The 17,562-nt window shown below is 47.5% G+C and overlaps 7 protein-coding genes across 7 annotated transcripts; 4 read left to right on the top strand and 3 right to left on the bottom strand.

Annotated features, from left to right (window-relative positions):
- The first annotated feature begins 31 nt into the window (after nucleotides 1-31).
- On the top strand, nucleotides 32-1,451 carry F5147DRAFT_667076 (Golgi apparatus membrane protein TVP38). Its single transcript, XM_041435213.1, has 7 exons — nucleotides 32-221; nucleotides 276-426; nucleotides 475-683; nucleotides 736-816; nucleotides 864-999; nucleotides 1,058-1,121; nucleotides 1,172-1,451. The coding sequence occupies exons 1-7, from the start codon at nucleotides 129-131 to the stop codon at nucleotides 1,308-1,310; spliced, it is 873 nt and encodes a 290-aa protein (XP_041298954.1). The 5' UTR covers nucleotides 32-128; the 3' UTR covers nucleotides 1,311-1,451.
- F5147DRAFT_667075 (uncharacterized protein) lies at nucleotides 1,452-2,773 on the bottom strand. Its single transcript, XM_041435212.1, has 3 exons — nucleotides 2,588-2,773; nucleotides 2,286-2,532; nucleotides 1,452-2,223 (listed from the first exon to the last, which is right to left on the bottom strand). Exons 1-3 carry the CDS (start codon nucleotides 2,732-2,734, stop codon nucleotides 1,457-1,459), a joined length of 1,161 nt encoding a protein of 386 aa, XP_041298953.1. The 5' UTR covers nucleotides 2,735-2,773; the 3' UTR covers nucleotides 1,452-1,456.
- Nucleotides 2,774-2,891: 118 nt separating this feature from the next.
- Nucleotides 2,892-4,907, bottom strand: F5147DRAFT_667070 (uncharacterized protein). The gene is made up of 3 exons (XM_041435211.1): nucleotides 4,813-4,907; nucleotides 3,278-4,758; nucleotides 2,892-3,227 (listed from the first exon to the last, which is right to left on the bottom strand). Exons 1-3 carry the CDS (start codon nucleotides 4,854-4,856, stop codon nucleotides 3,139-3,141), a joined length of 1,614 nt encoding a protein of 537 aa, XP_041298952.1. The 5' UTR covers nucleotides 4,857-4,907; the 3' UTR covers nucleotides 2,892-3,138.
- Nucleotides 4,908-4,981: 74 nt separating this feature from the next.
- Nucleotides 4,982-6,494, top strand: F5147DRAFT_667066 (phosphoprotein phosphatase). Its single transcript, XM_041435210.1, has 6 exons — nucleotides 4,982-5,523; nucleotides 5,578-5,609; nucleotides 5,669-5,812; nucleotides 5,863-6,002; nucleotides 6,059-6,177; nucleotides 6,242-6,494. Exons 1-6 carry the CDS (start codon nucleotides 5,221-5,223, stop codon nucleotides 6,341-6,343), a joined length of 840 nt encoding a protein of 279 aa, XP_041298951.1. The 5' UTR covers nucleotides 4,982-5,220; the 3' UTR covers nucleotides 6,344-6,494.
- On the top strand, nucleotides 6,491-7,735 carry F5147DRAFT_667063 (1-Cys peroxiredoxin). The gene is made up of 7 exons (XM_041435209.1): nucleotides 6,491-6,688; nucleotides 6,743-6,949; nucleotides 7,000-7,092; nucleotides 7,142-7,236; nucleotides 7,290-7,300; nucleotides 7,351-7,481; nucleotides 7,538-7,735. The coding sequence occupies exons 1-7, from the start codon at nucleotides 6,593-6,595 to the stop codon at nucleotides 7,577-7,579; spliced, it is 675 nt and encodes a 224-aa protein (XP_041298950.1). The 5' UTR covers nucleotides 6,491-6,592; the 3' UTR covers nucleotides 7,580-7,735.
- A 1,356-nt stretch (nucleotides 7,736-9,091) lies between these two features.
- On the top strand, nucleotides 9,092-10,237 carry F5147DRAFT_189436 (nucleophile aminohydrolase). Its single transcript, XM_041428481.1, has 5 exons — nucleotides 9,092-9,228; nucleotides 9,281-9,378; nucleotides 9,428-9,683; nucleotides 9,750-9,908; nucleotides 9,965-10,237. The coding sequence occupies exons 1-5, from the start codon at nucleotides 9,200-9,202 to the stop codon at nucleotides 10,188-10,190; spliced, it is 768 nt and encodes a 255-aa protein (XP_041298949.1). The 5' UTR covers nucleotides 9,092-9,199; the 3' UTR covers nucleotides 10,191-10,237.
- A 2,957-nt stretch (nucleotides 10,238-13,194) lies between these two features.
- On the bottom strand, nucleotides 13,195-15,874 carry F5147DRAFT_667046 (aldehyde dehydrogenase domain-containing protein). The gene is made up of 16 exons (XM_041435208.1): nucleotides 15,573-15,874; nucleotides 15,472-15,518; nucleotides 15,234-15,423; nucleotides 15,099-15,171; nucleotides 14,975-15,045; nucleotides 14,895-14,924; nucleotides 14,731-14,841; nucleotides 14,522-14,678; nucleotides 14,224-14,463; nucleotides 14,053-14,173; nucleotides 13,969-14,000; nucleotides 13,899-13,910; nucleotides 13,719-13,821; nucleotides 13,615-13,664; nucleotides 13,496-13,565; nucleotides 13,195-13,442 (listed from the first exon to the last, which is right to left on the bottom strand). The coding sequence occupies exons 1-16, from the start codon at nucleotides 15,692-15,694 to the stop codon at nucleotides 13,351-13,353; spliced, it is 1,521 nt and encodes a 506-aa protein (XP_041298948.1). The 5' UTR covers nucleotides 15,695-15,874; the 3' UTR covers nucleotides 13,195-13,350.
- Between the last annotated feature and the right edge of the window lie 1,688 nt (nucleotides 15,875-17,562).

The following is a 17,562-nucleotide window of genomic DNA, read 5'->3' as shown; positions in this document are numbered from 1 at the left end:
GGCCCAACCTGCTTTGCCATATTTGGTACTATGCTTTACTCGGGTCGATCGTGGAATACGTAGTAGTCATCCCCTCTGTTCCTGCCTGACACAACCCTGCAATCACCGAATTCTTCTTTCGCTCAAACATGTTAGTCGCACTCACGAGTGGGGTTCGTTTTTTCAAGGGCCTCCTACAATTAACAAGCTCGAGATATCAAAAGCTCAGTCTAGTTGGAAAGGTGATATCAGACTGCAATGTAGTGTTCTCTTGTCAACTTACGATGTTGCTGCAGGCTTTGATATGGTTCATCCTATTCTTCTATCTCTGCTCAGCCGCATTTATTGTTGTGGTCACTCCGGCTCGCATTGCTCAATTCACGTACGATTTCGCTCAAGACATCCGACATCTTCCTTATGGGTACACAATTCTTATCGTTATCATGAGTAAGTGCACTTTCATTCAAGGAATTCAAACATACTAATTCCCCTCAGTCGCTGTATCCTTCCCCCCCTTTATTGGACATACTACGCTCCTCAACTTGTTCGGTTTCACGTACGGTTTGCGAGGCTTTTTCCCTGCAGCATTTGGATCACTGGCAGGCTCTGCAATAGTTTTTGTTACTCTTCGGATCATGTTCAGCAAGAGGCTGCGTTCGTGGACTTCCACTAATGAGAAATGGCAGGCTCTAGAAGCTGTGATAGTCAGTGTGTTCATTAGCTTCGGCATACTTGCTTACCAGAAGACATCTACAGCGATCAAGAGGCATGCCCTTGATTATTCTCATCCGTGTTTCTTCATTTCCACCATGGGCTTGGTCAAACTCATTATTCGCAGTAAGTTTTTCGAGTTGTTTGCTGGTTTGGATCTAACTCCTTATTAGAGCATAGCGCCGGTGTCATTGTTCCAGTTCTTCATGGCGACTTGGTTTATCCTCCCGAAGGTTCTGGTTTACGTGTTCGTCGGATCTCGTATTGCTAGACTCTCAGACGGCGAACAGAGAAATCATATGGATACCCGTAAGAATAAATGTCATGACATTCCGCTTTCATTAATGCATGGATTCGTGGCGTACAGAAACCAAAATTGTCAACGGCCTTCTAGTTGTCGGCGGTATCTCGATATCTGTTTTAGCCAGCTCGTTCGTGTCTAGGTCACCACTATCAATAGCAGACTACTTACCCTATACAGGCTGGTCTATCATCTCATGCAGAAGGAGATCAAGCGTCTACATGACAGCCCGTCGGAGCGTGACGAACTCGCTGCAGAGGCACTCGAGGCAGCAGAGGAAGCGCCTTTGTTGGGATCTGACTCTTTGAGTTCTCCGTAGAGTTTAACACCCACTCCCTTGGTGAGCTTACTGCAGTGGAATCTGTAGTGAAATGTAATCAATTACGGAACACCGAACTAAGCTAGCTTTATGGTCACTACACATCTCTAACTATAGAATATCATGCATGCACGAATAATAAGTCGCTAGTAAAAGTGGAGGAAAAGTAAGGAGAAGCTGGCTCCAATCAGGAAAACAAGTATAAATATTCGACTGTCCTTGGCACGTCTACGTGCCTCTCTCAGCTGCACGTTGCCCTTTTCTACGGTAGATGTCGTCGCAATCGCGTCCTCGTATAGTTGGTCAGTCAGCTCCGTTTGCTGTGTAAGATGCATCATCAGTTCCATTTGAAGGTTACTGATATCCATCAATCGTGCTTCGGCTTGTTGTACGGACTCGAGCGTGTCCTGGACGGATCGGAGGATATTTGCATTCTCCGTCTCGAATTGAAGTATCTGAGACTGCGAAAGCTCAATATCATCGTCATCTCCATCCAGTTCACCTAATGATGAGGCGGGAGTAAGTGTTCTCGGTTGAGTAACAGGGCGGCCGCTCCCGATGGTAGCGGCGATCCCTGAGACGAGTGCTGATGAAGCACCTCCCAACCAGCTGTCGCCCCCTCCAGCAATTGGTTGTTTATGTTGCACAGGTCCCTTGGAGACGATATCCATTGCCTCTTGCGTTGCATTGGATCCTAGAGTTCGCGTGCGTTCAAGTTGACGCTTAACACGTTCTTCCTGCATTTCTTTTTGATTCTGGCTGGCTTCTGTAAGACGCCTGCTGAGATACCACGTTATACTGGAGTGGTGCGCCGCTGTGAAATCCGAAAGTATTGTTGAGTTGTTGCTCTTCAGACGGGCGGGCAGGAAGCGTGTCAAGGGATTCACGTTACTTGCAGCGAGCTCAGCACGACCTGTAGAAAACAATTAATCTTCAGTGGTCGTTTCAAGAACAACGGCAAGAAACAGACCGCACGCTTTTCGAGTGTCTCCATTTCCTTGACTCTGTCTGCGCACCTACTGAGAATGACACGTGCCTGCAGGTCAACCTGGTCCCGCTCCTCGTCTGTGAGGTAACGTATTCCCGACCACGATTTTGTAGAGTCGCTCAGATCGATGGCAAGGGAACCATGTCGCGAGAGTGGCACGGCATGTGTGTCTACACTCAGGTAAGGCTTCCGTATGCTAGAAAGCATACGCGTGAGAGTGCCAATATGGTTGAGCTGGGCAATTAGTTTAGAAGATAACCTCGACGTCCGACACATTGTTGCGACATACAATCGTATAGGCTTCCTCTAAATATTGTTTTCCAAATACATTCACGTTAGGGACATCATATGAGGCCTTGCGTCGTTTGCCTGGTGCGACAGCGCCTTTCGCTTGAAGGACATCTTTGAAGTCTGTGGTACGGTCGATGAAACCCATAAATAATCGCTGTACAACGACAGTACTAATGGGTGACGGTGACGGAAGATGAGCACAATTGCAACGTTGACCAACGCAGTGGCCGCATGTTGCCGAGAGTCACGTGCCAAGGTCATATAAAGCGTGGAAACAGCCTAGTTTTCTTTTTTATCAACCACGACAAAGTTATATAGACCTCAGTACCGCTGCTTTTACTTGCAGCTTTGACGGAAGAGGTTTTCAAACGCGTGGAATATTGATGTCAGACTGGTCCTTGTTTGAGGCGAATGGTACACTGGCTACTACTGCTTGCTATAGTTTGAGACCAACAGTACTTGTATTGGTATTACATTGTATATTTGCAATCTAAATTTTAGTATTCTAGCCCGATTGTACAAACTCTCGAAGCGAAGTTCCATCCATGATCAGAGGATAACTCGTTTCGGTAGTTTATTGTTGTGGCGTAGTCGCAGTCGTTGCCTATACCTCTCGTTGTTGCAGCAACCCCTTCTGTCTGATGATCACGTCAGTATACTTTTCAAGAGACCGAGACCGTATGCTCACAACAGTGATCTTCGTCCGACCTTATCAGGACCCTACAATGTGTCATTTCCGCTAGATCAAGAACATCCTGTTCTTTGACGTGTAGGCAGTTGATAACAGCCACTTCATTAATCTGCCTCGTTTGTGGCATTGTGGGTGAACCTCGATCCTCGCTTTCGTTTGGTGGCAGCCGGCTCTTTGTAAGGTCCACGAGCGCACTTCCAGTTAGATAATTGCACCAACGGAAGTCAAGACGAGCAAGGTTTGGGCAATGCCCGGTATCCCCGTGTAGCAGCCGCAGTTGTTCATCAGCAATGTCACTGTCGTGCAGACGAAGTTCCTCTAGTTTCGGAAGGAGCTCGAAACATCGCACGAAGTCGATGCGCTGCACGTCAACATCATAGAGTTCTAGAAGCTGAAGACAAGGGGAAGACTCAAGAAACTGGCACAAATGAGCGCCAGAAGGCATGTGGGGGCGTGCGAGAGGGTCGGATGAGCAGCGCAGGTGGAGCTGACGCAATGCAGGTGTACGCATTGTCAAAAGGATTCTGTTCACTTCAGGAGAGACGTGGAGTGTCAGTGATTCCAGATGAGGAAGATCCACGGCACGTTGGATATCATTGTATGTGCGTGTTCCTGGTTTAGAGAGCTCCAGAGTGAGGTCCCTTAACTCTGGTAAGGCATGCAACATTTCGATCCAGTCGGTGGCATTTATGGAGGGTACGAACAACGTTGAAGAGGAGAGTACAATGTGCAGTTTCGTGACTTTCATAAAGTTGTTCCATTGTGGAAGATTCGGTTGTTCGATGAGCAATCGAGATAGACGCGAAGCGTCTTGAAGAGATGACATATTCACAGGACCTCCCTGAGATCCCTCCATTTCAGTGATAACATCGAGTTGCCTTAAATCAGGCAACGGGAAATTGCAGCGGCGAAGGACGTAGTTCATTGTTGTGGAGTCTACAGATTTGATGATAAGGGTGTGCCATTGCTTGGAGCGAGGAATGAGTAAGCTCAAAACCTCCTCCAATGATGGTGACTCGAGAGGGATATCCAAAGTTATATGCAATGGCGCGTGTTGAACTCTACTCAACCAAAACACCACTTTGCCGGTCGGATTCCCCGATCTCAAGTCAAGGAAGAGATAGGACCATACATGAGGAAATGCTGCGGCTTTCCTCCAAGCTGAGCATACTTGAGAAACAACCACAGGCGCACGCGTCCAACCGCTTTTAGCACATATCTCAAATATGCGAGCTAGTAGCTCAGGAGGTAGTCGGCGAGCAAGAGTTAACAATGAGCGGGCCCGACGTATATTTTCCCGGTGCTTGTCCTTCTGCAAGCGGAGGCGCTCCAGAACAGAATACAGTAAGGTCATTTCGCTGTACAATTCCTGGATTGCCTCCTCATCAGCCATCGTTGTCTGATGGATCAAAAGAATATCGTCTTCCGTGGGTTCGCGAATACATGATACGCAATCCATCACGGAAATTAGAGGTGTCCTGCAAGTTCAAGAGTGAGTGTGACGTCCCAGCTCGAATACATTTACGACGCACGGCGACACGGCGACATTGTGATACCAGCGACGATCCATGCACATCTGACAAAGCCCAAGCCTACCACATCGGCAGATTCTCAAGCAGATACTTATGAGGCGTAAAGCATGCGCGTGACCGGTGACCGGTGACCTTGTACCCCGATGTGTTTGTTATTGTTTTTGTGACCTTTCTGTATCGTACACGACCTAGTCGCCATTTCACCTAGCCAAACCCCGGAAGGTGAGCAAATATTGCATGTTTAGTACGCTATGATGATTCAGAGTGGAATCTTCATCGACCCGCACAACCCATTAAAGTTGCTGGGTCGAGTTGGAGACTAGCAAGTGTTCTAGATACTGCTGACGCTGTTACTGCCAGTCAACTAACATCATACCAAGGCTAACAATATCGTGTCCAGAACTACCCATGGACCCACGTCGAGCTCGTGATCCGCGCTTGGCACGCGTGGACCCGCGTTTGCAGCGAGGACCATCTGCTTTGCCCACTCCCTCGCCCCAACAACAAAGTGGGTCACTACAAGGCGCGACACAATGGACTGCAAACGGAGCATATATGGCTTCACAGTCCATGATTCCCAATGTTCTCGTGCAGCAAGTCGATACAGCTTCCGAGAACGCCATCGCTGGCCCCTCGGCTCCTGCAGACAATGCAGGATCTTCTGCATACAAACCTAGACCACTCTTTTGCGTCGTGTGTGCAAGTAATCAAGTGGGTTTGCGTTCTTAGCAACAATCACGAAAAAGTCTTACATGATGTTTACAGAACCGTTCCATGGAAGGTCATCATGTCTTGCAGTCCGTATCACAACACGTTTTTAACATCATTCATTTCATCTAATGCCAAAAACATGAAGGAAGGCCGGGTACCGAGTGATTTCTTATGGAACGGGCTCTGCCGTGCGCCTACCTGGACCATCAATAGACAAGCCTAATATTTATTCGTTTGGTACACCATATAACTCAATATACGAAGAACTCAATGCGAAAGACGCGAAATTGCAAGTCCGCTGTATCGCCTTATGGCCTGAGTCTGATGAATTCATTCCAGGTACACCGCAAACGGACTTCTGCAGATGCTTGATCGTAATAGGCGGATAAAGCTAGCTCCAGAACGGTGGCAGGATAGCAAGACGGTCGCAGACGTAGTTATTACATGTGAAGAACGTTGCTTTGATGCTGTTTGTGATGGTAGGTGCCGTTGGCACCGGTTTTTAAATTCGTAGCTCACTGATATGTTCTCCCAGACTTGCTCAGTCGCGGTGGCGAGTTCAATAAGCCCGTTCATATCATCAATATCGAGATCAAAGATAACCACGAGGAAGCGCTCATCGCTGGAAAGGCGATGCTGGATTTGGCCGCTGCAGTACGTTTGTTTTTGTATCTTTCCACGGATCATGGTTCTATACTCATTTGTCGCGAAATTTTAGATCGAAATCTCCCAGGATATCGACGAAGATATCGATAAGATACTGCAGGTGCAACAGGAGCGCCACCCCCACAGTCTTTTACATGCTATAGCTTTTTACTAGTAAAAGGATTCGCATCATGGGACCCTTCTGATATGGTCATGTGTGTATTAGGTCAGGCACTCAAGAGTCAGAATCCACTTTTATCGCGCTCATGATAGGGTGATATATTCATCATATGCCACTGCAATGCCACCGCCATCCTTTCATCATCTTAGCTCACTGTTCTCAGCCGTGGGAATTTAAGACGCAATCTCCCCCCATATTATAAAGGGGTTTTGAATCTTGATCTACGCGGTCCTTTTATCAGCAATGCCCTCCCTTCGCCTCGGAAACATCGCCCCTGATTTTGAAGCAGAGACTACTGCTGGACCTATCAAGTTCCACGAATGGATCGGTAACTCTTGGGTGAGCGAATCTCGTGGGGGATGAACCTCGGGATATTGACAAGTAGCCACCTAGGCCATTCTCTTCTCGCATCCCGGAGACTTTACACCCGTTTGCACCACTGAGCTCGGCGAGGTCGCTCGCCGCGCTGGTGACTTTGCTAAGCGCAATGTTAAACTCATTGGAATTTCTGCCAATGGCCTCAAAGACCACAGCAAGTGGGTCGAAGATATCAACGACTTTGGCGCGAGATACGGACCAACCAACGTGGAGTTCCCCATCGCACGTATAGCTATATTCTGATCGATACAGTCTTTAATATTACAGTGTAGATTGCCGACGAGGACCGGAAAATTTCCACCCTCTATAATATGCTTGATGAGCAAGATGCGACTAACCGTGATGCAAAGGGTCTTCCCTTTACGGTACGCTCGAACATCAGTTGAGTCTTTATCGTAATTAACCCACTTGAAGATCCGTACTGTATTCGTGATTGATCCCAAGAAAGTCATTCGCTTGACCATTGCTTATCCGGCTTCTACCGGACGAAACTTTGATGAGATTCTCCGGTGAGTCTGTCAAACCTTTGGAGTCGCAACCTGACATGAATAACTGTTTCCAGTGTCGTAGACTGTGAGCATCATGGCATGACTATTTGGCACATACTCACTCAGCCTATTTAGCTTTGCAGCTTGGCGATAAACACCGCATAACCACGCCAGTCAACTGGAACAAGGGTGAAGACGTCATTGTCCACCCTTCCGTTGCCAATGATGAGGCCAAGGTGCTCTTCCCTGAGGTCACCTTCCACAAGGTACGATTGTTTGACATCAAACCCGTTGCTAAATATTGACGCACCTCTACTAATAGCAACCCTACCTACGCACAACACCCTTAAAGGTTAGCGAATAAAAGTAAGATGCCGGGCGAAGTGTGATGTCTATGTGTCATTAATCCCAATTCTGCGATCAGCCCAACTGAGATAATATGAGATATGCGAGGTGGACTCAGGCAAGATAGTCGATACATTGTATTACATACGTGCAAACATGAATTTGGCTCACTGTAGTCACGAGACGGGCAGAAGGACTGAGGCCGAGTCCTACATCGGGCTCGCTAGTACTGTTCCAGTAAGTCCGTAAAGCCTACACGCATTGCGTGTTACCTCAGGGTCATGTTTTAGCCCGGGCCACTTCTGGACCTATGATACGAACCGCCTTTCAGATGTGTTGATTTTCTGGATTTCAACGGCTTCGAAGACATGGTCTGGTCTACCATGGTCCAGAAGGTGCCCGCATGTGCATAATAAACCTAAATTCAATATATATCATTCATTCACATTAGTCTTCATAGTAGTACTAGTAGAGTGATCAGCTCAACGAAAATGGCATTTGTTTGGCTAGTACCCCTGCCACTCCCAGCCTTGCACGGTACCGAACAGCAAGTTGTCACTGAGTGTATTCATCCCTCCCATCTTGCTCACCAGAGCAATCGTTGGTGTGAGTCTGTTCTAACAACCTCACACCTGACCAACATCAATATCTGTTGACAGATTGCAACTGATTTTCGAGCTCGAGCTGACAATATCCCCCGACCCTCGCAAGCCTCTCCACGACCCTCGTATCCTTCCCGTGGTAATTCTCGCGACCCTCCGGTACTCTTCATCGTGTGGTCCTGAATCAGTGCTCCAATTTTCGGTCGTGATCCTCCCCAGCCCCGCGATACTTTTTACCAGCACGATTCCCATCATTCCCGCTACCCTGGTGGTTTCCTACTTCCAGATATTCATGGATCCAGTGAGGTTCGCGCAAAGAGTAATTTCAACAATAGCTATGCATTTACCTGGGCACTTTAGTCACGGTGAGCGGGAATGTTCATACCCAAGCTGATACAGCGCTATATTTTATAAATTGTTATGTCAATACCAGTATAACGGCTGCATAGCCTGCTTTTGTGTCGTTCAGAACATCATTCAGAACACTGAGGATCTTGCGCAGGAATACAGATAACCACACTGCTAGACCCTAATACGTTTTTGTGCATTCGAACACTTTGAATCTATAAGGATCTCATCAAACACAAGTATCAAATGGTTAAATAACATATTTACTATGCTAGGGCATGTGAAGGCCTCGACGGTGGACCCACAATATTTATTCTGAGGTAACTTATGCACAATTTGAAAGAGACGTGACAGTACGTTAGTGATCAATGAGCGAAGCTTCCAGCCCTCGTGCACCGGTTACCATGCACCTTTATTTTTAAAGGTAAAAGCAGCTGGAAGGTAGATAGAACGTGACCTGCAGAAGAACTAGAGTAAAGGTAATGATGGTCAATAAGTACTTGTAAGTTGTCGATATTAATATAGGTCAGCTGAAATTCCATGTGGTTGTTTGTGTCTGTTGAATTCTGAGGCTGAACGACGCGTGTACCAGTAGCAGTATCATAACGCGTTCTTCAGGTTTCAACTGTATCATCATCTCCCACATCAAAGTCATTCTTCATCTGCTATACACATTCTGACATATCATAATGGCCAACGCGGATGGGGGCGCTTACAGGTTCATATTCCCTTCCGCTAATCTCGCTGCTTCTCTTACATTTTGTGGTTAGCTACTCCCTTACAGTATTCTCGCCAAGTGGTAAACTCGTTCAGATCGAACATGCGTTGGCTGCTGTCTCTCAGGGAACAACAAGTCTCGGCATTAAAGGTGCTTTGTCTACTCTCGTTCCATATCACAAGCTGATTTTGCCTCGCAGCGTCCAATGGAATTGTCATCGCTACTGAGAAGAAGTCGTCCTCCATTCTAATAGACGACTCTATGATCGAGAAAGTGGCAGTAGTGTGCCCAAATATTGGGATCGTGTATTCAGGCATGGGTCCTGACTTCCGCGTTTTGATCGCAAGGGCACGAAAGAGTGCGCAAGCATATTGGAAAATATACGGAGAGTATCCACCCACGAAGGTCTTGACGCAGGAGATCGCCACTGTTATGCAGAAGGCAACTCAATCTGGGTAAGAAGATACACCTCGTGGTTGTATGTACAAAGGATCACGCGTGTTTTTAATTCTCTTTTCTAGAGGAGTCCGACCTTTCGGCGTGTCATTACTTGTCGCAGGATGGGACATCAACCGTGGCCCAAGTTTATACCAGGTTGATCCTTCAGGATCTTTCTGGGCGTGGAAAGCCAGTGCTATTGGGAAAAACATGGTCAATGCCAAAACGTTTTTGGAGAAGCGGTGAGGCTTATGTGGCGCATCTATTTCTCTTCCGCTGAGTTCGCGATCATTTATAGATACAACGACGACATAAGTTTGGAGGACGCAATTCACACTGCTCTGTTGACGTTGAAAGAGGGCTTTGAGGGTCAGATGACCGAGAAGACGATAGAAATTGGAGTTGTTACTGTCCCAACACTCGAGGAGCTCGAAGCTGGGAAAATCGGTGGTGAAACAGGCCGGCCTAAGCCAACTTTCCGCAAACTCAGCGAGGAAGAAGTTCGAGATTATTTGGCGCTATAGAATTAACCCCACGTGCGTTGCATCGCGTTGTAATAGTAGAGATTTTGATTCCTGGAGATGCATCGTAGATGTCCGTTGAACACGGTCACCACTTTAAATTAAGTTGTCTTCGTAAACTTGGTGGCATATCCCAAGGCAGCGTTTACGCACATCAAACCAGTTCTGACAGGGTCGTGATGGGGTTACTTGATGAACAGGCTGCAGCCGTGTGGATCGATATACGCTAATCTTCAATGAGAAACAGGTTACATGCAAACAGATCGGCATCCTGTTTTTAGGAGACCGATACCGGAAGTATATTCCACCCGTTCCGGGGACAGGCTACCATTCTCAAGTGTCTCATGCTCCGCTGGCAACTGATCTTGGTAGCTATTTCCTCTATTTGCGGCATGATAAGTCGTGTTCTTTGCTTTCTTTGGCATCAATTTCCCGAGTCAGCAGATGACTGCAGCGTCCCTGGTATAAAATCCCAGCGAACTCATTAAATCTAACCTAACGAAATACGCGAACACACCACCTACACACTCAACTTACTGCCAATATGGAAGGAAATTCATCCAAGCCTATCGTGATGCGTCCAAAGGCGACTCATGCGTGCGAGGCGTGTCGCAACGCTAGAAAAAGAGTTGGCAACTTTTGGTTCCTTGCATCGCTTGCAGTCTAGCTAATCATGAGCATCAAAGTGCGAATACGACAAGGACCGTCCTGCTCAGCCCTGCGCACTGTGCGCGAAACGGGGAGTCCAATGTAGCCTGACAGCCTCCGCGGTTCAAGCGCAACCCGCCACTGTAGCGCCCTTTTACGGGGAGTGGGGCTACTTCCAGGGTGAACCTAGTATGCAATAGGTGCGCCCAAGTCGTTTCGCTTATCTTTGGATACGTGACAAATGACAACCTTCTTAGAGCATATTGGTTGAGTTTCAGGGAGAGGGAATACCAGCGTCTCATGTAGTTTGGAGAAATCAGAGTTTGATTCGTACCCCGGTCGAAATTGACTTGTACCTTTTTCATCACACCGGCGGCAACCTCGATCATCACCGTATATGTAAGAATTATGAGGCTGTGCATCAAGCCAACCAATTAGGATAGTTCGCTCTTTCTTCCCGTCTTGAAATTTCACCGAGTGGACTTGATGCGGATTTCATTCATCGTTATTCATGCCAGCGTTCATGATCGAAGCACCAGAATTCCGCGGTCAGCCGTCTGTTGCAAATTTTTTTGATGGACCACTCGTTCAACCACAAGACCCATCCTGCCATGTGCCCAAGTCGGACTCAACATGCAGGCACTGGCAGTACTCGTGAACACCTGCTGTTGCTAGCGCCTATACGAGGCGCCGGGTATTGCATTTATGGCAATGTTCAAGCTCAAATTTTTAGTCACCTCGTGTGGACCGTGTTTCGTGACGGATCCGTATCTCCTTGCGATCGCCCAAGATGCATGTTAACGGCACTGCAATACCCAGTACATACGTCAATTTTACTATTGTCGAGCTGAATACAGTAAGCCTGCAGGTTAACGTTTGTGCGCAGGGTCCCATTGGACAGATTTGGCATCTCTGCCAAGGGCCTCTGGAAATTGGGGTTACTGCCGCTTGCCAGTTCATTCATCTTCCTCGCCCCTCCTCAAGAAGTCAGTGGTCGTTGCAAGAGCGTATTGTAATCCTTTCCCGCTCTGACATTAATTGTCTCAACTTAAGGGGCATGAATATGGAATCCTACAGGGTCTGCCAGGCGACAAGCGTCTGCCCTGCATGTCCTGGTGGTAAGAATAACTTCGGTTCGTTTCACAACCTGACAATGAGCAACCATTCCCCAAGTGGAAATATGATAGATCCGGCCATCCATTTACCTCGCCGAAACCACACCTTTGTCGGTTCCAATCAAGTCCTGCAAGCATGGCTCGTTGTCACTTTTCTGTTACTATATAAGAAGCGCGGACTTCCTCTGTATCTTCATGGATCCAGTGATGAGCGCAAGTGCGATTGCGATGCAGCATCGAGCCCCTCAAGCCTGTACATCATGCAGGAGGCTCAAGAGGAAAGTTAGTGACTTTTTGACTTTTGCATTCTTAACCTCTTATCGTTTGTCAGTGTGTCTTTAACCCAGCCTTAGGCATTTGCAACCGGTGCTCCGAGACCGGTAGACCATGCGTGTACGCTGAGGTCAAATCGACCCCTCCGCATGATGATTCCGTCGCTGTCGTCCATCACAATGTATCCACCACGTCCACGAATGCTGGTGCGCGACTAAGACTTATGCTTCTCGCGCGGCACTCACATCCCTCCACAGATGCTTCTGGTCACCTGGATGCCTCGCTCCATCAGGGCAATCCCTTGTACCCGACCACGTTTAGTTCCCTACCAGTCTCATCCGGCTGGTTGAATGATTATGGTCAGCCGAATGTGTCAGTACACTTTCCTTTCCGTATTCCTGTGCTGAATGTCTTGTCAGACTATCCAATGGAAGTTACGCGGTTGACATGGGTCCAGGGAGTGGAGGCATGTCTGCTTATCCATCAACCCATCCTGGCGGACAGGGTTAATAATAGCCGGTCGGCTGGTACGCTTATGTCCTTGGCCAATGCCACGACCATGTAGATATGACGCGGACTTTTATGACTGCTGCAGCAGTGCTCTTCGATCGAATGGACAGTTTTGAGTTTTGAGTTACGTGTACCCAGTTACCTTGTTGTCGTATGCTTCCCTAGCTAAGATTTGAACGATGTTTTTTCCCCTTATCAAATCTCCATACCTCATGGGAGTCAGTACGAACGAACTTTCCGACTTCAAATTATCGCCTTTCTTTTGACCCTCGAACGCTTGCCTGAAGAGGAATGTTTCCTTCCTTTTGTCAGTTTATTTGAAAATACAATCTATGTCCATCAATACTAAGCGTATGATACCCCTGCCCCTTCTACACGAACGCCCCAACATGAGGTTACTTACCTCCATCAGTCGGCCATTCCCACCGCTCGCGCAATCCGTCGACTGAACTCTTCGTTTGTGTGATAATATTATTGTCTGTGTCGTCACTCTGCGGTAACGAAGTTGCAGAAAATCTCAGAGTACAAACATCGTTTCAATGGCGGTCAGCTACAATATCGTACATGTAAAAATACAATCGTTGATGGTCCTCAGATTCGGTGTGTCGTTCCTGCCACTACAGCGGCCAATCGAGCTTTTCTCCGAAGTTCCAGTGAACAGCCTTGACCGAAGTGTATTCATCAAGGGCATAGCTTCCAAGTTCACGGCCTACTCGCAAAGTCAGACCTATCGAACGTTCTTTATACGGAATAATTCCTCACCGATGCCACTCTGCTTTTTCCCGCCGAACGGGACATTGTTGTTCAACAAATTGTACTGATTGACCCAAACCTTTGGATACCGTCAATTAGGGAACATGCCGGAGCGATATAGGGCATACCGTTCCAGCTTCAAGAGCAGACGAGACGCGCATACACTGGTTTGCATCGTCTGATGTTTCGAAGGTATTTTAGTGCCAATCAAATACCCAGGGGAACTACGCACTGGAGTGTAAACCAGCACCAAGGCCGTAGGATGTGTCATTGGCCAGCGAAATGCCTTCCTCTTCAGTTTTGAATCGGCCGACTGCAAGCACCGGTCCAAAGATCTGTTAGTCAACATTACTATTAGATGTTCAGGGTTGTTCCGCAGGATGTGGGCATCCTGCCAGCATCAGAAGCACACCTCATCTCGGACCTGATTCGCATGAACGTGAGCGTGGAGCAGTACTCTAGGAAACAGCTTTGGCGCTTACAATATCCATGTTCGCATCTATGTCCGTGAAAACTGGGAATCGATCAGCGGTGGCGGCAATGTTCCGAACGCTACGGATACTTACTTGTAGGGTCGACAAAGAAACCCTTGCCCGGACGCTTTTGGCCACCCAAAGCTACCTTTGCGCCTTGGGCCCGGCCGCTCTCGATGTATCGCCAAACCTTGTCGAATTGAGTTTTGGACACCTGGTAAAGGGTGTGAGATGTGGATGGTGCGATCTCTATGATTAACCGACCAGGGGTCCACCACCGCTCTTCTCGTCGAAGCCATCGCCGATCACGAGCTCCTTGGCTTTAGAAACGAGGAGGGAGACAAACTTATCATAGATCGTGTCCTGAACATACAAACGAGATCCTGCCGTGCAATCCTGGCCGGTATTATACAAAACACCGAGACAAGCCCAGTTTGCGGCTTGCTCCAGATCCGCGGATTCGAAAACTAACTGGGGAGACTTGCCACCCAACTCCAGAGACACCTTCAGACACATGATATTAATCGATTTAACTGAATTGACGCCTTGAAATTAATTTCACCTTCTTCAAATTGCTTTTGGCCGCGGCTTCCATGACCTTGCGGCCAGTTACTGTAGACCCAGTGAACGCAACCTTATCGACATCCATATGCGCCGATAAGGCCGCACCGCCAACAGATCCCAGGGAAGGAATCGTGTTCACCACGCCTGGTGGAAAACTAGTTTAAAATTGGGGTAAGAAAGAATATCAAAGATGAGCGTATCGCCTACCCGGCTTCAGCGATAAGCTTCGACAACATGAGAGCCGTCAAAGGGGTAAGTTCAGAAGGTTTCATAACGATCGTGCACCCGCATGCAAGGGCAGGGCCAACTTTCCATGCCCTGACGAAAACGTCATGTTTCGATCTCCAAGATCTACGCAGTCAAATACATACCACATATTGATTGGGTAATTCCATGGAATGCTATATCGTGTCTGTGAACATGTGCAAGGGAACACATGGAAACCACCCACATTTGTCCACAAACCCCAATAGGATCGTGCCTAGTGAAAGCAAGCTTTGTTTTGTTGTCGACTTCGATGGTCTGAGAATAGAAAGCATGAATACAAATTCTTTCGGTAAAGGTACTCCATATACTTGTCCGGTTATTTTATCGGCCCACCCCGCATAGTACCGCAAGCATTGGATACTGTCTCCAATATCAAAATCCCTGATATAATCAAAGCCAATTCAAGTTGAGAAAGAAGACGGAAAGAAGACATATTTTCGTACCTCGCGATTTTGAATGGCTTGCCGTTATTCAAAGATTCGACCTCTGCGAGAATATCCTGATCCCTCTCTATAAGATCTGCCAGTTTATTCAGGAGCTTAGACCTTTCAAACCCGGTCACATTTTTCCCCCATGTGGTATTGAAAGCTTTGCGAGCCGCCGCGACCGCTATGTCTATGTCCTTTACCGAGCCTGATAATCATTGAGTTTAGCGTAGTAGATGAGAGCAATGGAATTTACCAGCTGCTACGGAGCATATAGTCTCCTCTGTCGCAGGATTAACTAGGCTGCATGGTTCAAATAAGTTGCGATCATTATCAGGCAGATGCGAACGATCGTACTGGATAAGATCATTAGGAGAATCCGCGGAGGGAACAAACTCGTTGTTGATGAACAAGCCAGTCGGAATATCGAGTTCACGATTCGTAGCACGTATAACGATGCGGGTTGATAGGGATGCCATGGTGTAAAGTGTATGTGAAGAGCGATGCCAAGAGCGTCCGTGAAGGGAACGATAACTTCAGATGCTCCACCGAACAGTGAATACTTTTAGCCGTGTACAGAGATCTGTATCAGCATCTGATGATAAGATAACGCCGCATGTGCTTGCCAAGCACGAACACGTGTATATACCAGATCTTCGAACCTGGGGTATTACGAATCAGAAGCATGCAAGGACCCCAGCTGCGGGCGCAGCAAATAATTCAAAATGATATTCATATTCGTTTGCATCGCCATAGGTTTTGCTTCTCTGCCGGCACTGCAAAAAAAAAACATTCACCGTTAATATTCTACGGTCACTGTAGTACAGCAACTTTCCACCTAATGATTTACAAATTCATATGCGAAACAAAAGGCCCTTCAGAACCCACTTCCCTAGAAATGCAAACAATCGGCCCGTTGTTTTTTTGCATTGCCCTTTGGGATGCATCTTCGAACGAGAACTAAAAAAAATAATCTTGATAGGTACCTTTGCCATCGGGCAAACGAGGGCCATCGAAACTTTTTTAAGACGTGGAACGTGCGCAATGAGTTGTGTTGCAGTACACTAGCAGGTGAATCTGCTGCAGAACTAGAAGTCGCGAAGCTCCGCCATCACGGTGAAATGTGCATTTGTGGTTCAAGTCGCGGCAGCCGTCCCGTCATTGACGCACGAAAAGCTGCATCGTATGGTTTCCATGGTTTGAGTGCAGCAAGGACGTGTTGGACTTCATTTGGGTACACATCTGGCAAAACGATACCAAGCTCAATCAGTGTCATTGCCATTGCCAGCACTAGACCAGTGACATCCCAGCAGGCTCGTAGTCATCGAGTACCTACCTGTTTAGGTTAGATGAATGGTCAACTTCCAATAGAAGGCATGGCCGAGGTGAAGCGACAGGTCTCTACGACCTTTCTGGGTGCTATTGTCCGATATGTATGTGCCACGGGTCTCCGAGGTAGCCTTGACATGGGTGATTCTGAGATTCTTCGGGACGCTACCGGTGGCAGGGAACCGGCTTGTGTTATCTGATACGTAGCTTTGACTCACGTAAGAGTTGAAGGCTTTACGCCACTTTATGCAGAAACAGTAGGTTGCTCTCTGAAGTTGGTCTGGGACCCACATATAATACGAGCTTTCCTGTGTGCACATGATAACGGCTGGGCAAATCGATTGATGGCCGTACATTCTATATAGGCTCATGTGATTTCTGCCACTGATATTCCTGCATACGAAACTGATCTAGTATGCCATACAAACAACAGTTACTAACAGAGTGTTATCATCAAGACATGCACATACGCTGTCGCAAGTCCCCTTTTCATCCAAGGGCTTGCTGTCCTCGTCATACGATATCCGCTCCATTGATCCGTCATGCAACGTAAACTTGCTATCTTGATGTTCTCAAGATAACCATTTATGGTGCGTACGTGGGGAAGTCACTGAGTCGTGCTGACAGATTCCTATCTTACAGAACAAACATGAGGCAACTGGAAGGCACGAGTTGAAATTAATACTTCTCGCGCAAGCATGCCAGCATCCTCGTCGGTTACGAACATGTTATTGTCGAGACCTTGCAGGAACTTGGAGGAACGAAACTCTATAGCCTATAAATTCTGCCAAGAGACGCGCTCTTACGAACACGGTCCTATAAACGCAGCGATAATGAGCTGTGACTTCTCGCTAACCATTCGATTATCAACTCACAAGATAGTTCTGCGCGAATTATGCCACAGAACTCTACCTAAACCTAAATGATCCGCTAGCCAGGCCTAGCCCTGTTGTTCGGTTAGATGCACGCAATCTGACCACTTACTGAACCATAATTTTGGCCGCCTAAAATTGAGGAA

This window comes from Suillus discolor, assembly GCF_016758755.1.
Source record: "Suillus discolor strain FC423 chromosome Unknown F5147scaffold_3, whole genome shotgun sequence".
Lineage (NCBI taxonomy): Eukaryota > Fungi > Basidiomycota > Agaricomycetes > Boletales > Suillaceae > Suillus > Suillus discolor.
Note: the sequence above shows the minus strand (reverse complement) of the source record. Positions and strands in the feature narration are given on the sequence as shown.

Coding starts and splice junctions, on each gene's coding strand:
- F5147DRAFT_667076 (XM_041435213.1), top strand. CDS start 129: ATGTTAGTCGCACTCACGAGTGGGGTTCGTTTTTTCAAGGGCCTCCTA. Junction 817..863: donor GGTCAAACTCATTATTCGCA/GTAAGTTTTTCG, acceptor ACTCCTTATTAG/AGCATAGCGCCGGTGTCATT. Junction 1,000..1,057: donor GAGAAATCATATGGATACCC/GTAAGAATAAAT, acceptor CGTGGCGTACAG/AAACCAAAATTGTCAACGGC.
- F5147DRAFT_667075 (XM_041435212.1), bottom strand. CDS start 2,734: ATGGGTTTCATCGACCGTACCACAGACTTCAAAGATGTCCTTCAAGCG. Junction 2,533..2,587: donor TAGAGGAAGCCTATACGATT/GTATGTCGCAAC, acceptor CTAATTGCCCAG/CTCAACCATATTGGCACTCT. Junction 2,224..2,285: donor AATGGAGACACTCGAAAAGC/GTGCGGTCTGTT, acceptor TGTTTTCTACAG/GTCGTGCTGAGCTCGCTGCA.
- F5147DRAFT_667070 (XM_041435211.1), bottom strand. CDS start 4,856: ATGTGCATGGATCGTCGCTGGTATCACAATGTCGCCGTGTCGCC. Junction 4,759..4,812: donor CACAATGTCGCCGTGTCGCC/GTGCGTCGTAAA, acceptor TTGAACTTGCAG/GACACCTCTAATTTCCGTGA. Junction 3,228..3,277: donor GTCGGACGAAGATCACTGTT/GTGAGCATACGG, acceptor CGTGATCATCAG/ACAGAAGGGGTTGCTGCAAC.
- F5147DRAFT_667066 (XM_041435210.1), top strand. CDS start 5,221: ATGGACCCACGTCGAGCTCGTGATCCGCGCTTGGCACGCGTGGACCCG. Junction 5,813..5,862: donor AATGCGAAAGACGCGAAATT/GCAAGTCCGCTG, acceptor AATTCATTCCAG/GTACACCGCAAACGGACTTC. Junction 6,003..6,058: donor CTTTGATGCTGTTTGTGATG/GTAGGTGCCGTT, acceptor ATGTTCTCCCAG/ACTTGCTCAGTCGCGGTGGC.
- F5147DRAFT_667063 (XM_041435209.1), top strand. CDS start 6,593: ATGCCCTCCCTTCGCCTCGGAAACATCGCCCCTGATTTTGAAGCAGAG. Junction 6,950..6,999: donor CCAACGTGGAGTTCCCCATC/GCACGTATAGCT, acceptor ATTACAGTGTAG/ATTGCCGACGAGGACCGGAA. Junction 7,482..7,537: donor CTGAGGTCACCTTCCACAAG/GTACGATTGTTT, acceptor CTCTACTAATAG/CAACCCTACCTACGCACAAC.
- F5147DRAFT_189436 (XM_041428481.1), top strand. CDS start 9,200: ATGGCCAACGCGGATGGGGGCGCTTACAG. Junction 9,229..9,280: donor GCGGATGGGGGCGCTTACAG/GTTCATATTCCC, acceptor TTTTGTGGTTAG/CTACTCCCTTACAGTATTCT. Junction 9,379..9,427: donor AACAAGTCTCGGCATTAAAG/GTGCTTTGTCTA, acceptor TTTGCCTCGCAG/CGTCCAATGGAATTGTCATC.
- F5147DRAFT_667046 (XM_041435208.1), bottom strand. CDS start 15,694: ATGGCATCCCTATCAACCCGCATCGTTATACGTGCTACGAATCGTGAA. Junction 15,172..15,233: donor AAGCCATTCAAAATCGCGAG/GTACGAAAATAT, acceptor TGATTATATCAG/GGATTTTGATATTGGAGACA. Junction 13,665..13,718: donor TGGTGCTGGTTTACACTCCA/GTGCGTAGTTCC, acceptor TCGAAACATCAG/ACGATGCAAACCAGTGTATG.